The sequence below is a fragment of the Canis lupus genome, chromosome 9 (genome assembly GCF_003254725.2).
Source record: "Canis lupus dingo isolate Sandy chromosome 9, ASM325472v2, whole genome shotgun sequence".
NCBI classification, from domain to species: Eukaryota; Metazoa; Chordata; class Mammalia; order Carnivora; family Canidae; genus Canis; species Canis lupus.
The window spans coordinates 1,992,574-2,008,073 of NC_064251.1; the positions used below are offsets into that span (position 1 = coordinate 1,992,574).

The 15,500-nt window shown below is 65.5% G+C and overlaps 1 protein-coding gene and 2 long non-coding RNA genes across 4 annotated transcripts; 1 reads left to right on the top strand and 2 right to left on the bottom strand.

Moving 5' to 3' along the window:
* Positions 1 to 1,101: 1,101 nt before the first annotated feature.
* On the bottom strand, positions 1,102 to 5,000 carry LOC118355661 (uncharacterized). Its single transcript, XM_049115054.1, has 4 exons — positions 4,911 to 5,000; positions 4,140 to 4,179; positions 3,544 to 3,646; positions 1,102 to 2,605 (listed from the first exon to the last, which is right to left on the bottom strand). The coding sequence occupies exons 1-4, from the start codon at positions 4,998 to 5,000 to the stop codon at positions 2,074 to 2,076; spliced, it is 765 nt and encodes a 254-aa protein (XP_048971011.1). The 3' UTR covers positions 1,102 to 2,073.
* An 80-nt stretch (positions 5,001 to 5,080) lies between these two features.
* LOC112672909 (uncharacterized) lies at positions 5,081 to 9,639 on the top strand. 2 transcript variants are annotated; one of them, XR_003144599.3, is made up of 6 exons: positions 5,081 to 5,370; positions 6,697 to 6,807; positions 7,739 to 7,906; positions 8,121 to 8,224; positions 8,664 to 9,156; positions 9,337 to 9,639. It is a non-coding gene; the product is annotated as an uncharacterized LOC112672909 (long non-coding RNA). The 2 variants fall into 2 exon arrangements; XR_007413128.1 differs by lacking the exon at positions 5,081 to 5,370 and adding an exon at positions 6,370 to 6,606.
* Positions 8,096 to 14,081, bottom strand: LOC118355720 (uncharacterized). Its single transcript, XR_004818767.2, has 3 exons — positions 13,548 to 14,081; positions 8,998 to 9,169; positions 8,096 to 8,655 (listed from the first exon to the last, which is right to left on the bottom strand). It is a non-coding gene; the product is annotated as an uncharacterized LOC118355720 (long non-coding RNA).
* Between the last annotated feature and the right edge of the window lie 1,419 nt (positions 14,082 to 15,500).

Here is a 15,500-nt window from a genome sequence, read left to right on the forward strand (position 1 = left end):
CTCCTCCTGGCAGCCCCATGCTGACAAGGTCTTGACAAACAAGCTTCAACCTGTCAGAAGCCAACAGGAACACACTCGGCCTCCCAGGGGCTGGCGAAGGCACCGGGGCAGTGACCCTCCGAGGGACCATGTTCTCAGGGCCTCTGCTTCCCCGGGGCCCTGGGTATGCAAAGCTGCTGAGCATCTGGTCACTCGGGGTTGGAAGGAGGCCACCCACACACGCTGAGCAGGGGGGACACCCAGGAGTATGGGGGCCAGTGCACCAAGCTTCAGTCCCACGTCCACCGGGACCAGCTCTGGGACCTGAGCCCAGTCCCTCAACCGTTCTTGACCTCAGTGTTCACATCTGTGAGGACCACAGTGACATGTCCCTCCAGGGGACGTGCTATTCTTGGCAGATGCTCCTGCCGGGTGCTGGCCCCACAGTCCCGCCGACTGTAATCAAGAGTAGCCCGTGGGACCTGGGGGCAGGCGGTTCTCATGGGCACGTCCAGTCCTGCCAATCGGCAGATAGGAAGCAACGAGGGATGTGCCAGGCCCTGTGCTAGACGCACGTTATTTCTTCCAACCTGTGCGCTGCTGCTGCCATTTGCAGACCAAGAGTCCGTCCCCGGAAACCCTTCTGTTCCTCGTCGCACACACCGCAGAGAAGTGCGCCGTGCCGGGCACCCCAAGTCCCCGCCCGGGCTCCGGTGCCAGCCTGACCTTGTCGGGTGGAATCAGGGTGGAGGAGGACAGTGGGGGCGGGAAGGCTCAATGCCTGGGTCCGAAGAACGTGAGGGGTGGACGCTCAGGGCAGAGAGAGGCGGAGGCGGGACAACGAGGTCAGTGCCAGAGGCCCCGAGGAAAACCCGATTACAGCGCAGGCTGGCAAGGGAGGCCTGGGCCTCGAGGAAGGTCGCCGGGCCCGAGAGGCTGCGGCCGGGCCTGGCTCGCCCGCCCCACACCCCACTCGGCACAGGCCCGGAGCCGCTGCTGTGGGGCCGTTCCTCTGTGGGGAGCAGGGCGGGGGCGGGGCTGCTTCCCTGCAGGGGTTGGGGGGCGGAGACACTTGCTGCCCCCCTCCGCCCTCTCCCCCTGCCTCTTCTGCGCACCCTCTGGAGCCCATGGCCCCCAGCTCCCCGACAGCCACTGCATCCTGGTCCTGCATCTTCCCCGTGGCCGGCGTCCAGCCACACCGCCCACCCACCAGCCCAGAAGGTCCCCTAAACACCCAAGGGCCACCACTCTGGCCTTGGGCCAAACGGTCACATTTGGTAAATATCTGTACATTCTGAATGGTTTCTTATAGGGCATGTATATTTGGGTTTTTTTTTTTTTAAGTGTTACTAAGTATAAAAGTAAAAAAAAAAAAAGTGCTGTCACAAATTTTAAAGGAAAGGAGACAGAGGCCCAGGGTTGGTGGCTGATAGAAGCCCTCAGCTGTCAGAGATGAAAATTGGGAAGTGAGCAGCCTGGGGACCCTCTGGGCCTTCTCAGGCTCAGGCCTGCCGGGTCTAATTAATCCGGCTTGATTCCAGGCCCCCGAGCAAACCACCTCTCAAATGAGGCCAGCACCCCCACCCTGCCACCAGGGAACAGCAGGGCTCCTCCAGGGGAGCTTTGCCACCAGCCAGTGCTCAGTCCCCACCCCTGCACGGCTGCTTGGGTGAGCCTGGTGCCTCCTCTGCGTCGGGTGGGAGACGGGGAAGCCCCACGGCCCCCTGCAGGCGGCCTGCATGGGACAGTGCGGGGCAGGCCTCAGCCCAGGGCTGCCAGCAGGACCCTCCGGGCCCAGCCCCAGGGAGCGCAGACCATCGCCCACCGTCTGGATTCTACACCCAAAGAGCGGAGGCTTGGGGGGCCGATGGGACCGGCCCAGACATTGAGCCCCGGGCACCAGGGCCTGGTCCCAAAGCCCATGCCCACCGTCGCCAAGTTCACTGCCTCCCCCACCCCCAGCTCCGGGCCCTAATCTCTGTGTCCCCGTGTGCCCTCTGCACATCCGGCGGGGGGAGGTGGGAGGGCGGCGGACTTGTCACGAGTCCACTTGACAGGCTGCCCCACGCCCCTCCCGGGGGCCGGAGCCCACGCCTACCCCGCGCTGTGCTGGCAGCTCAGAGAATAAGAGGGAGCTGACCCAGAAAGGGCGGGAGACAGGCTGCCCCCCTCCCGCTGCGCTGGCTGCCGGGCGGGGCTTGCTTGCAGCGGGCGGGGCGCTCCAGGCGGACCCGCCAGGAGAAACTTCCTGATGGCCAAGTTATTACCTTTATTTACGTCCTCCGTGGAGACGCTTGAGGCTTCCCAACAGTAAAACACTTTAAAAACAATAAAGAGGAGTCGGGATCCTAACCACAGGAATCCCGGGAGCCACAGGCGCCGAGAGAGCCCGTGGCTGGCCCTCTGCTCGGGACCCGGGTGGGCGCAGGGGCCGGGGTACCCCCGGAGGCCAGGGGTGGGGTCGGGGGCCAAGCGGACAGCGAGGTTGGCTCCACACACAGTATGACGCCCAGGTACCGCGCCAGCTGCTTTGCACACCTCCTCTCCTGCCACCTGCCCTGTGGGCGCCGTCCCCTCCAAGGTCCAGACGTGCTCACTGGCTTTCACACAGATTGAGGACGCACAGCTGGAAGGGGGTGCAGCCGGTATTCAAACCCAGGCTCGCAGGTTTATGGCCTCAGGAGGTGGGGGCGTCCCTTTCCTGCTGTCCCAACACCCCACCCCCCCCACACACACACACGCGCTGCTCACCATCCCCCCCCAGCCACACCGCACATCACCTCCTACTCTGATGGCCTTTGTTGGCTTCTGCAACCCGGTCCCCACCGCCCCGGACGCCTGGTCCCCACCCCAGGAAGGAAGTGTCCACTGGCAACAGCTCAAGCAGCTTCCTCCGCCAGACCAGGCTGCCCCGTGCAGAGGGAAAGCTCTTGGGGCCAAGGCGAGCATCGAGGAAGTCATTGGAAGGGGGTTGGTTACTGCCACCAAGGAACAGAAGCCAGCGAGCCGGGCGTGGGCAGGACCGGGCAGCCGGGCTGGGCCCTGCCGGCAGAGGCGCCGTAACGCACAGTCGGACACACCAGGGCTTTCCCTCCCTGTGCCCTCTGGAGCCGTGGTGCCACGGGTCAGCAGGAGGCCCCCTGTCTGCCCTGGTGGCTCAGGGACCCCGTTGCTGCACCGGGGAAGAGAAAGAGAGAATGACCCAGAAGGCCTGCAGGGCTCTGGCCTGAAGCGACACTCTTCATTCCATTCATGACTGGCCACTGCCATTTTGGCCCAGAGCGCCCCCTTCCCAGGATGTGAGCAACGATGCTCGCTCGGTGTGCCCATCAGAGTCCACCTCTCCCAGAGGGCCCTCCAGGGGCCGGGGCGCAGGGGCAGAGGGACTGGACGGGGGAGGCTGGGGCCCTGGGGCAGACTCCACGTTCTGCAGTTGTCAACTAAGAAATCCAGACGGGGTCAGGCCACCCAGAGATCCCACTCCCCGGCGTATACCTCCCCAGGAGTGAAAGCGGGATCCCAAAGAGACATGAGCTCGCCGGTGTGCGCAGCAGCGTTACTCACAACGGCCAAACGCCGGGAGCAGCCCAGGCAGGAGTCCGTCGCCCACCAGTGGAAACACCAAACGGGTTAGTCCTCAGTGTTGAAGAGGACCGCGTCCTGACACCTGCGACGGGGTGGGCGGACCTGGAGGCCTGGCGCTCCCGAGGTAAACCAGACACAAACATGGGTTACCCATTCATAGGAGGTGCCGAGAGGAGGAGGGCTGGGGAGGAGGGCTGGGGAGGAGGGACGGGAGAGCGGGCCCTGGGGGAGGGAAGGGGGGTGGGCTTAAGGCACCGAAGTTCAATTTGAGAAGATGAGGAGGCCTGGGGGCCCCGGCACTGTGCTCGCCGCCGCCCCACTGTATCCTTCAACGGTTCAGTTAGATTTTAGGTGTGATGTACTACACATTTTAAAAATTAATTAAATTCAGATTAAAGACGGGGTGGTGTTGAGCAAAGGTCCAGCCCATGGCGTCACTCAGAGGCCCACCCCTTCCTCCCTGGCACTGACCAGCGCCTGCACACCCTGAGGAGGGAAACGGCCGCATGATCCTGATCGGCAGGTACCCAGAGCTTCCCCAGCCGGCACCCCGCCAAGAGCTTTACGGGACTTACCTGATTTAGCCCTGGACAGAGCCCAGAGAGGTGAGGTCACCTGTCCGAGGTCACGCAGTCCGAGGCTGCTGAGGCCACCCTCTCACGGCCAGGCCCCTCCATCTGTGAACTGCCCAGGAGCGTCCGGCAGGTGCTCTAGCAGGTCCTCCCGCAGATGCTCTCGCAGGTGCTCTGGGCTCCCAAAGCTCCCGGGAGGGGGTGAGGAAGCGGCGCTTCTCCAGCCTGCGTCCGCCCGGCTCCTGGGGCGCTGCCAGGCCAGGCTGTCTCCACGAGCAGCCCAGGATCTCCGAAATGCCTCTCTGGACTGCTGGACAGAGCTGCCCGTCCTTTCTGTCTCCCAGGTGGTGCTGCGCAGCCACCCCCTCCCACGCAGAAGGACCCGGTGCCCCCGGCGCCCCCTGCCCTGAACGGCTGTGGCCGCCCAGCTGAGTGAGCCCGTGGGCACCGTCTTCCCGCCCCGGAGCAACGATGCTCTGAAAACCCCCCCGCCCATCACAGGAATATTCACCTCGGCCTGCTTCCCCAGGAATGGAGGAAGGTGCCTCAGGTGGCACACAAGGCCCCCCAAAGCACCCCCGGGGTCAGGAGACCCTGGTCCTGGCTGGCTGTGCCCCCCTTCCTGGAGAGCCTGTGAACCTCACACCTGTACCCCCAGCTCTCACCCCTGTGGTGCCCGCAGCCCGCCTGGGGAGACGGGCCCCTGCAGGGGTGTTTGGGGCCAGTCTCTGTGCGGGGGGGGGGGGGGGGTGTGGCCCTCTGTCCTGGTCCTGCCTGGGACCCAAGGGCTTGCTGTGTGTCCACCACCAGCAGACCAGGACCCGTGCACTGATGTGAGTGCTGCCCACGCTCTGTCCAGGACATGCGGCCTGTGACCCGTGTGCTCATGGGAGGGAGTCCCTACTCTGGGGGTGGGGTGGGAGGGCGGCAACACAGAGGGAAACGCACCTGACACCCCCCTTCCCTGATGTAAATGCCAAGGCAGCAAATCAATTTTGCAAGCAGCACGTCCTCTCTCTGCAGCTGGCCCCGGGAGGCTTAACCGAATCCCTCTGGAACACAGTCAGAAGATGGCCCGGATGCACAAACCCCCGCCCTCCAATATCCGGGCCACCCGGCCACTGGGCCCAGGCCAGCGGCAGGAAGTCACCCAGGAGGCCCCTCCGCCCCCACCAGAGCCACAGGGGAGCGGCCCCCTCCCGCAGCGCCAACCGGAAAGAAATCTCCGGGAGGGGTACGTAGACCTCGGGGATGGAGGGAGCCCAGGTGGAGAAATGAGACGGACGGGCAGGCTTTCAGCACCTGCGATTCCCGGCAGGGGTCTCCTGGACCCAGGCTGCCTGCCCCACGGCCAGGTGGGGGTCATGGGGGCACGGGCTGCGCCTCCTCGGGGTGAGGGGACAACCTGAGCTCAGAAAGGGCCATTCACCTGCGGGAGGCCACACAGAGTGCAGCTCTGACCTGCAGGCTGGGAGGGCTTCAGGGATGGTCCAGTGACAAGCCTCCCCCCACCTGGCCCTGCTCCGGGGCCTGGGCTCCCAGGAGCTCTCCCCCCCCCCCCCGCCCCCTCCCCGTGGCCAGGGAAAGGGAATCGTGGTGCAAGCTCTTGGGAAACATTTTCTATGAATGGTCCGGTTCCCTCCTCCAGCCTCAGGAGTGGAGGCCCCAGCAGGCGGCGGGCAGCCAATAGGAGACGGACCTGCTGTTCCCGCCCCGGGAAGGCCCCCCCCTCCCTTCAGGCTGGGGTTCCCCCTCCCCGAGACCTCCTCTGCCCCCCACCTGTCCCTCTGCCCCCCACCTGTCGCCGGCCCCTGCCATCCTTTTAAAGGGAACACTGCAGATTTAAACCACAAATTAAATTTTTAATGAAACCGCATAACACGAGGGCCTGATGCACTGCAGTATTGATGAGATCACAGTGTCCGGCCGGCAGGAGTTCGCCCAGGAAAGCTTTTTAGGATGTTATGCAATATGGAACCAAATTAATTATTTGCAACAAAGGGATCCGTGTCTCTGTCGTGCTGCTGGGGCCCAGTGAGTGTAAAGCGGGTGCTTTTCATTATTGTCAGCTATAAATGGCAGTCACGGGAAGCAAGCGGTGACTTCACAGACCCAATACTAGAGTGTGAGCGGAGATCACACAACGAGGACGAGGACAACGTGGAGTAGGGGGAGGGAATGTGTGTGTGAGAGGGGGGAGGAGGGAGAGGGAGGGAGGGAGGCAGGGAGAGGATGGAGGGGACCTACCAGCCAGATACTGCAGCAAAATGCAGCAAATGTCTTGGAAACTGGCTGGGAGCTCCCCTACCTCTCCGAGGCATCCCCTCACTTAAAGGGGCAGCAAGCAGAGCTGGGCACCCGCAGCTGCAGGTCGGAGATGATGCCCCCCAGCTGGGGATGGCGCTGCCCGCGAGGAGGGCCTGTCCCCCCGGGTCAGGGTGTGAGGCGGCCTGAGTCTGGCCATCACAAGGTGAGCTTCCTGGTGGCCAGGTCTCTATCCTGCTGAGTTACCCTCCCAGCCGCTCCTGGCTCTGGCTCAGATGTGGGTGCTCTCCTGCAGGTCACCCCACAGCCTGCCCTGCACCTGGAGGGCATGTCGCCGGAAAGGGAGCCCAGCCCCTCAAAGCCGTGGGGCTGGGCCTGCACGAGGCTCCCTGGAAGCCATCCCTGGGTGAGTGGTCACCCCGGGTTGGAGCAAACTGGCCTGGGGCAGGAGGCTGGGTGGGGAATGGCCCGCACCCTGGACAGGAGCCGAACCGCAGGGCCGTGTGCCCGCCTGCTCCGTGCCGGTGCCACCTCCGCGCCCACCACTGCTCCAGGCTTCACCTCCTGACACGCTTCCTTGGGAGGCAGGCAAATCCCTCTTTCGTAGACGAAGAAAGAGACTCCTGCGGTTGAGTGAGTGTCAGAGGTTGTCGGATGAGAGAGGGTGCAGCCCCCCTGGCTGGCCACCAAGGTGCACGCCCCACGCCCCACGACAGCCAGGCTGCTTCCCACGGTGCACGGCAGCCCTGCCCTCCCGCTCCGCTCTGCTCTGCTCAGTGGGAGGCGGTTACGAGACAGCTGGCTGCGGCTGGGCTGGACGACCGCCACGCAACATGAGCACTGGGGGTGTCCCCAGACCGACCTAGGGAATCGGGAGACGGCAGGAAAGGGGCCAGCGGGGCAGTGTCAGAGGCCTGTGGACGGGATTCGGGGCTGCTGGGTTTGTGGGAGGTCACCCAGAGCCGCCGCGGAGGCCACAAGCTCAACATGATCGTCCGTCACACCGAACAGACACTGATTCTACACGTGACAATATTTTGGGGGTGTTCTCCCCACCTCCACTCTTCTTCCAAGCCATCCTTCCAGCCGGAACAGTAGCCTAACTGATCTCCCTCCACTGGTGCCAGAGCTGGATCCATTCTCCCTGAGTGGCCAGCAGAATCTTTCCAAAATCGTCCCCTGCTCCAAACCCCTGGGTGGATCCCCAAGACCCCAGTGTAGTCTAAACCTTTAGCGTGACCCACATCTGCCCCCTGCTCACCCCACTCTCTGCTATAGCTAGTCCCAAACACCTTGCTGCCTCAGGGCCTTTGCACTTGCTGCTTTTCCTCACTTAGGATACCTCTGTGCCAGACAATTCCGGCTCCTGCTGCAGAGCTCCACTGAAACGTCACTGCTTGAAAAGGTCCTCCGTGACCCCCACAGCCTGGGTCAGGGTCCTGCTGTGTGCTCCCCAGACGTCCCTGAGCTAGCTGGGTTCCCCCCAAAAGTGGAGCTTGAGGCTGGTAGGTAGTTTATCTGTGAAGTGGTCCAGGAGGGAAAGGGAGTGCAGGGCTGAGGGATGGAGCCGCCCATGTCTGCGGGCAGCGGGTGCTCGGCCCCGTGGGGCCTGCGGAGGAGGCTTACAAACCACGCCAGGGCCACCCACCTGGGGGTACAGAAGGGCTCTGGTCCATCGAGTCTTTGTGGGGTTTTTTAAAGATTTTATTCATTCCTTAGGGAGAGCGAGAGAGAGAGCAAGCGACCACACATGCAGCGGGAGCAGCAGAGGGAGAGAGAGAAGCAGGGGGCCCCACGTGGGACTCGATCCAGCTTCTGAAACTGTGAGGATCTCTTCTGTGGATCCCGCGGCGTGGAGGGGGCGGCTTGTCCTCAGTGATGTCCCCTGTGCCCAGCACCACCCTGGCCCGTGGGCGGCGCAGAACAAATGGCTGAGGCGGGTGGCGGAGGGGGGGCGGGGGGGATATATAGGCAGAGGCCTACGTCTCTCGCCACTGGAGACAGAGTGCGGGGCGGCCAGGAGGGGACGCGGGGGGCAGGCACGCCTCCCACGGCCCCAGGGCCCTTCCTGAGAGGCCCACCGGGGGACCAGTTCCTGCTTGGGCTCCTCGGGGCTCAGCCTTGGCCCAGTGACCCCTTGGGGACCCCGGCCCAGTGACGGTCAGCTGATCGGGCTGGTCCTGAGCGGAGGACGGGCTCTGACCAGTTCCTGTTTTCCTGCCTTCCCAACGCTCTGCGCCCCGCCGACCCTGTGCTGAGCAGGAAATGGAACAGAAGATGAAGATCTTCCCAGAAGGAGGGCGTTTTGACCCCACGACCTTTTTGTCCTCTGTTTTCTTCCCAGTCACCCGAACAGTTTAAGGTTTCCCCCATTGCACGCGCATGCACACACACACACGCACACGCACAGAGGGTGCTGGAGGAAGGCTCCTCTCCCAGGAGTCCCCCTGCGTCCCCATGACATCCCCAGAAGGGTAGGAGGGACCACACACCCCACAGGATCTGACGGCTTCAGACACTGACTCAGCATCGCACAAGAAAGAGGTGGGATGTGCATCCCCAACCCAGAGCCAGCTCCCTGCCTCCTGCATGTCACCTGGGCTCCCCTCCGGCTCCGAGACCCTCTCTGCAGAGCTTCAGTCCAACAACATCCAACACCATTGATCCTGCCGGCTGTGTGCCAGGCCTCCACGGCGTCCTCCCGCCCCGTGCCATCTGATGACATCTGTACGTCTCCCTGGGGGTCCTGCAGCTGGTAAATGGTGGGCCTGTGCAGGGGTGGGGGGACCGCTTGCATGCTGAGCCACCTGCCCTCCTGGTTGGCTCCCTCCCTCCCTGCACCAGAGCCCCCCGCCCCCCGCACATCTTACAGACATTGCGGATCAAGGTGGGGGATTGGCCCAGAAAGCTGAAATCCTGCCCCCCTAAACCGCAGGTCGTTTAACGTCCATGCTGCGGGCCCAGCCAGACACGGTCTCAGAGGGATCCTAATATAGCTCCCGGTTAGTAGATGCCAATGTTTCAGGAAAAGTGCATGAAATTGAAACTTAAGACCAAGAAAACTCTAACCGCCAGAGCTGGAAGGCTCTTGGGTCTCTGCTTTCTGGGAGCCATCCCTGTGACACACAGTAGGTTCTGGAAGAAAGCCCGCTGACCCAGCGAATGAGCGAGGGAACGGAAACCCCGAAGGCAGGTCGTGCGTTACTGGAATTCGTGGTGCTGCTCGGGCCAAGGCACTAAGGCAGGTGACATAAAACCAAGACTCCGGGCATGGGGGGTGGGCTTCGGCGACCAAGTGGAGGAAGGCTTGTGAGGGCGACTCGACAAGTGTCCTCTCCGCCCCCTGCATCGGCCCCCCCCTCCCCCCGGCCTGAGCCCCAGGCACCTGCCAGCCTGCAGCCCCCCAGCCCCGAGCTCGTGCCACGAGGCTCCCGCTCTTCCCCTGCCTGAGAACTCCCAGCCCAGGCCTGAGGCCTGTAACCCCGGCCAGCACACCCCGGAACACCTTGAGGCCTCCCCTCATTCTGTTTCCTATGCCCTCTCCTGACGGTCAGCAGATGGCGGACGTGACGTGCAAGGACACATCCGGCTGGCGGCCGGCACCCACCGCACCAGCCAGGTGCTGCCAGCTGGGAGGAGTGGACCAAACCGACGCTCACTGGTGTTGGCAGGGCGCGGGAGCCCCGGGGCCACCCCAGAACCGGCTGCCGCATTTACTAGGTCTCAGAGGGCAGAGAAGGCGGCGCGGGAAGCACTCTGATGCCACAGGTGCCACCTAAATGGCTAAGAGCACCAGGGCCCAGCCTCCCCCAAGTCCTTGAACACGGAATTCAGCTATTGTACCAGAAGGGTCCATCCGCATCCTCTCCTATGTCCCACCCTCTCCCTGGGTGACCGATCCCCCACTGTCCTGAGCTGATGGCCTGAGTTCACCTGGAGGCGGACGCTGACACCCCCGAGGGGCCCACTGAGAGCTGGCTGCCGGGACAAGCGCCCGGACGGGGTGGCCTTGGTGGCCTCGATCTGCCCCTGGCTAGCGGAGATGCGCACCGATGCAGGCCCCCCGCCCGCCACCCACTGGCCCAACCCCGAGGGCAGAGCCAGCTCCCTCCCTCTGTTAGCTCCTCACCCCAAGTCACCGCCAAGCCCTGACAGCATAACCTCCCTCCGACGTCCCTTCCAGCAGCGCCTGGAGCCAGGCCCCTCTGCAGCGTGGGCTCCCCCAGGGGGTGCCCCCCAGGGAAGTGTTCCCAGGTGGGATGTCTGTGCCTCCTGGCCCACGGGAGGCCCCGCGGCCCCCAGCCGGCATGCACAGCTCCCACCCTCTGCTTTGCACTTTATTCTTCAAAGATGAAAGGCGTCCCCTCCGTGCATGGCATGTCCCCACCTCCCCCGCCACTGGCCACGCTAGCCTGCTTCCTCCTCACTCTTCAAGATGCCTCCCTGGGGTCACCACCTCAGGACACCGTCCTGACTGCTGAACCCCGGGCCACCCGTCCGCCAGGGCTTGCGGTGTCTCCGGTCCCCGTGGCATGCACCTGCCCCGCGGAAGGGGCACTTACACCTGGGTAGCCCGGGAGCCGCCATGCCCTCTGAGACAGAGAAGACTGATTCCTCTGTAGCCCCGGCACCCGGCCTGTCCCTCAGTCGATGCTCGGGAAATATTTGCTGAACTGCGAGCAAACCTGATGAATATTTACACTGTACTACATGCCCACGGCTCTGCCTGGCACCTCAAACGCCTATTCCGGGGAAAGTGCGACGAGACTTCCCGGGAAGGGCTCGTGCTCGAGCTTACAAAGCTCCCATGTATGGGGGTCGGCCCCAGTTGGCCCCCCGCCCCCGTGTGGGGCTCAGGGGAGGAGCCCCCCAGGGCTGGGCCAGCGTCACCACGCCGCCTGTGGCCCGGCAGCCGCCGCGGCTTTGGTGGTTTCTGCAGGCGGATGTGAATGTGTAAGGCCCACGGAGAAGCAGGGCGGCGTCTCCTCCAAGGCTGGCGGCCGGGCAGCTCCTTGGACTGGGCTCTGTGGACCTGGCCTGACGGGCCTAACCCCTCCTCATGCTGCTTTCCCCCAGTCCCATACATGAGGGAGCTCTTGCCTTGGCCGGCCGGGGCTCCCGGGCTGAGTGGGGCGACGGCGGGGGGGGGCAGGGCCACGGCCTGCCCCCCAGTTTTGCTTCCACTGGACGCGTGTGGTCTGGGGCTTCTCAGGCCTCTCTCGGTGTCCCCATCTGTCAAGTGAGGACAGTAGCCCACGGGGGCCTTACGAGCATGAATGAATGTGGACAGACGGCTTTGCAAAGGGACAGCTTCTTGTTTGCAAGATAGGGTTATTATTGCACAGGCGCCCAACAAGAGGGCTGGAGGGACTGCGGGGTGGGGTGGGGGGTGCGGGGAGGCCACGCCCGGCAGGGCCCTGTCCCCGTCACACCAGAGTGGGTGGGCAGGGTCTGTCAGCAAAACCGCTCCACGGGGGCTGGGGCTTGCTGTCAGAACTGCCCCGTGCCCACCCCTCGAGCATCATCTCATGGGGCCAGGAGGGAGTCACACGGCCTGCCCCACTCTGAGGGTCCAGCTGCCCCGTTGATTGTCACCTGGTGTCAGCCAGAAGCCCGTCTCCCCTGCTCCAGGGACAACCCTTGGGTGCCACACATCGCTACACCTCGCGTGAGGTGTCTAACCACAAAGAGAAAAGTGCACCGATCACATCGCAAAGTAAGCACCGCCAGGAAGGGACACAGAACCCAGAGACACAGAACACGGCCGGCAGCGTAGGGGCTGTGGGGGGCACAGAAACAAAACCAAAACACCACCTGGGCGTGCTGCAGGAAGTGTCCCCCACGTGTCTAAAATGCTAGCCCCTGCACGCCTGCAAAGGGTCCTCCCATCCCAGCTGAGACGCCAGCCCACCCAGCAGCGGCCCACGGCACCTCCTCCGGAGCGACGTGGACCTGATGGAGCCGCCTGTGCTCCAGAGCTGGCTCCGGGAGGACTCCTGCCTTCTTCTCTTCCCAGACAGGAGCCCACGGCTCGCCCCACCCCACCCTCTGCTCCCCGGCCTGCCCACTTCAGGGGTAGCTATTTAAAAAGGCAGGGTGGGCCTCAATGATGGACAGGCTCAGAGTCAAGGGCTGGGTGGGCCATGTCTTCCTGTCCGGTGTTGTCCTAGGTCTTCCCAGCATCTTCCCGGGACCCTCTCTGCACCCATCCCCTCAGCATCCACCCAGTGGCCCACTCTTGCCCACCCCTAGGGGAGTCTTCTGTGCTCAGGTGAAGGTTCTAGATGGGTTCATGGCTTTGGTCCAGGGAGAGGACAGACCCGGAGACATCACAGGTCCTGGGCACAGCATCAGGCTGGGACACAGCCACACTTGCCCCCAGCCCTCTGTGCCCTGCCTGCCTTCTGAAGGCCTCTCCATCCACTTCCACCAGGGGTGTGCAGAGCGGACTGGCACCGGCTCATTGCTATGTTCTCAGGAATTTGCAAGTGGGATTGCTAAACGTAGCCATCGTTAAAATCTAAATTACACAAACTTATAATTAAATAAATTATATTAAGAATAAAGGTAATACTCAGAACTCATCCACTTCTAATTATTTTTATTACATTTTACTATTATCTGTGCCTGTGAAGTTACTTACACCTCTTGCATACTTATGGTGGGAAAGCCCCGAGGACTGTCTTCTGGGCTCAGCATCCAGGCTTACAGCACTTCCTCCCTGCCTCTGTGCCCCTGGGGTGACACAGGAGGGGAGAACCGCGGGTCCACAGAGGAAGGTGCCCCTGCACTGGACCTTCCCACCAGCTAGCTGGGCAGCTGAGGGTTCCTTTTCCATGGGGTTTGTTTCCCCAGCCCCGGGGCTCTCTGGTATCTCCGGGCCCAGGGGACGGAGAGGAAGCCCCAGAAACCATTAGGTCTGGATCCTTCCCTGCCCAGGATTGAAATAAGGTAGAGGGACCGGCAGCTTGGCCCAGCACCCACGGTCCCTGCAGGGCCCCCCCATAGCCCTTCTGGGGGGGTTGCAGCGCTCCAGGGGGCTGGGGGTGGAGGGGTCCGTCCCTGGCCACCGTGTCCTCCCCTCGGATCTCCACACCGCACCCCTCCCCCCGCCCCTGTGCCCCGCACCGTCCCAGGCCCACCTACCCTCTGCGGGCCGTCACTCCATCCCCTGCGGAGCGGCGGGGCGGGCGCCCCTCAGTGCCAGGTGCCGGGTCTCCTCTCCCGGAGGTGAAAGCCCAGCCGTCGGCCGTCGTGGGCGCAGGTGGCAGGTGAGCCCCGCCCGCCCCCGGCTCAGGACGCAAGGCCGGGCCGGGGTTCCCGCTCCTTCCGCGCAGCCGGCCCGGGCCCCGCGGGTCTCTTCTCCTGCGCCCACGCGCCCTCTGCGCCCTGGACCCCCTCGCCCCGGGGACCCCTCGCCTCCGAGTGGCCTCTAGCCTGGGGAGATCGGGGTGCAGGCCAGCGGGGGCGCAGGGGGGGGCGCGGCGGGGCTCGGAGCCCACGACGCCGCTGCGGCCCGCGGGGTCCCTCTGGCGCCGGGAAGCGGAGGCCGAAGGACGCGCGGGCTCCGGGGAGGTTCAGGGATGAGGCGCTCAAGGAACGCGGGCGGCGGGGCGCGGGGGGCGCGGGGGGCGCGGTTTCTGACCCAGGTCTCCACGGAGCGGGCTGCGCCTCGAACCCCCGGGCGGCCGCGCACCCCGGGTCCTGGGCCCCGCGCTGGGGGCAGTGCGGGGGCGTCCACGGGGCCGCCGGGACCGCCGTTCGTCCCGGGCTCCCGCTGGCACCTGCAGCCCGACCCCCCGCGCACAGTGAGGGCCCCACTCGGAGCGCCTAGGGCGCGCCGGCCGCTCGGGCCTGTCGGAAGTCCCGAACCGGGCGTCGGAACCCGGACGGGAAGCCGGGGCCCAGCCTCGCGGCGCAGCTACTCAGGAAACAGGTGCAGGGGGTGGGGGGGGACTGTGAGTAGAGAGCCACCGCGTGGGGCGCTCCGCCCGGGCCGCGACCCCGCCGAGGGCCGGGACCCCTCCCCACCTGCCGCGGGCCGAGAGGCGGGCTCCCGCGGGCCGGAAAGCCCAGCGCACACGGACACACACAGACGCGCACACGCGCCTTGGAGACGGGAAGGCGCTGGGGGCGCGGAAGGGTCCCGGGGCCCCTCGCCCCTCGGGAGCGCAGCGGCCTCAGCGCCTCCCCCGGGGCTGCGGGAGCGTCTGGCCCCGCGGCGCCGTCTGCCCGGAATCCGCGGAATCGGGCGGGCTCCGCGGGCAGGAAAGGCTCGGTCGCCAGGGCTGCATCCGAGAAGTGCCCGCGGGGGCGGGGGCGCGGGCGGGGGCGCGGGCGGGGGCGGGCGTCCATTCCCCCGGGACGCGTGGCGCGGTCCCCAAAGCCCTGGGCCTGTGGCAGGGGGCAGGAGAGCCAGGCCCTGGGCCGTGGACAGCTACACCCAGGGGCAGACCGGCTGTGCAGCGCAGCACGGGCGTCCGAGAGCCCCGCGGCAGCTCGGCCACCGCCTCCCTGGACTCAGCGGCGGCGCGAGGCTTCGCTCCCCAGCGCTCCTCCCCCCGCAGACGGTGTAGACGGTTCGAGTCCCGGAGGACCCGCTCCTGCCTTGAGCGCCCCCCGCCCGGGCCCGAGGGTGCTCTGTGCACCCCAGCGGGTGCAACCGGATTCGGTCTCCCGGGCGCCCGTAGCCCCGTCGGAGATCCGGGGGCATCACGCAGGTGGCCCACCCTGCAGTCCAGCCCGCCCCGCCCCCCCGCCCCCCTCCCGCGGCTCTCGGGCCTTGGGGCGGCGGTGCCGGCTCGGCGGGGGGCGGGGGAGGACGCGGAGGACGCGGTCCCGGGCGCGCCCCCACGACCCCCGCCGCGCCGCGGGCCGGGCCGCAGACAATTAAAGCGGGATTCCTCCCCCGCTGACGTCGGCAGCGCCCAGGCCCCTCCCGCGGCGGCATAAAAGGCGCGGGCTCCGCAGCGCGGGCGGCAGTGAGGGCCGGGCAGCGCGGCGGTGCGGACTGCGCGGCCGAGCAGCGCGGCGCCCAGAGCGCGGGCCGCCGCCGAGCCCCGGAGCGCGCCGAGCCCCAGCCGCGCCCCAGCCGCGCCC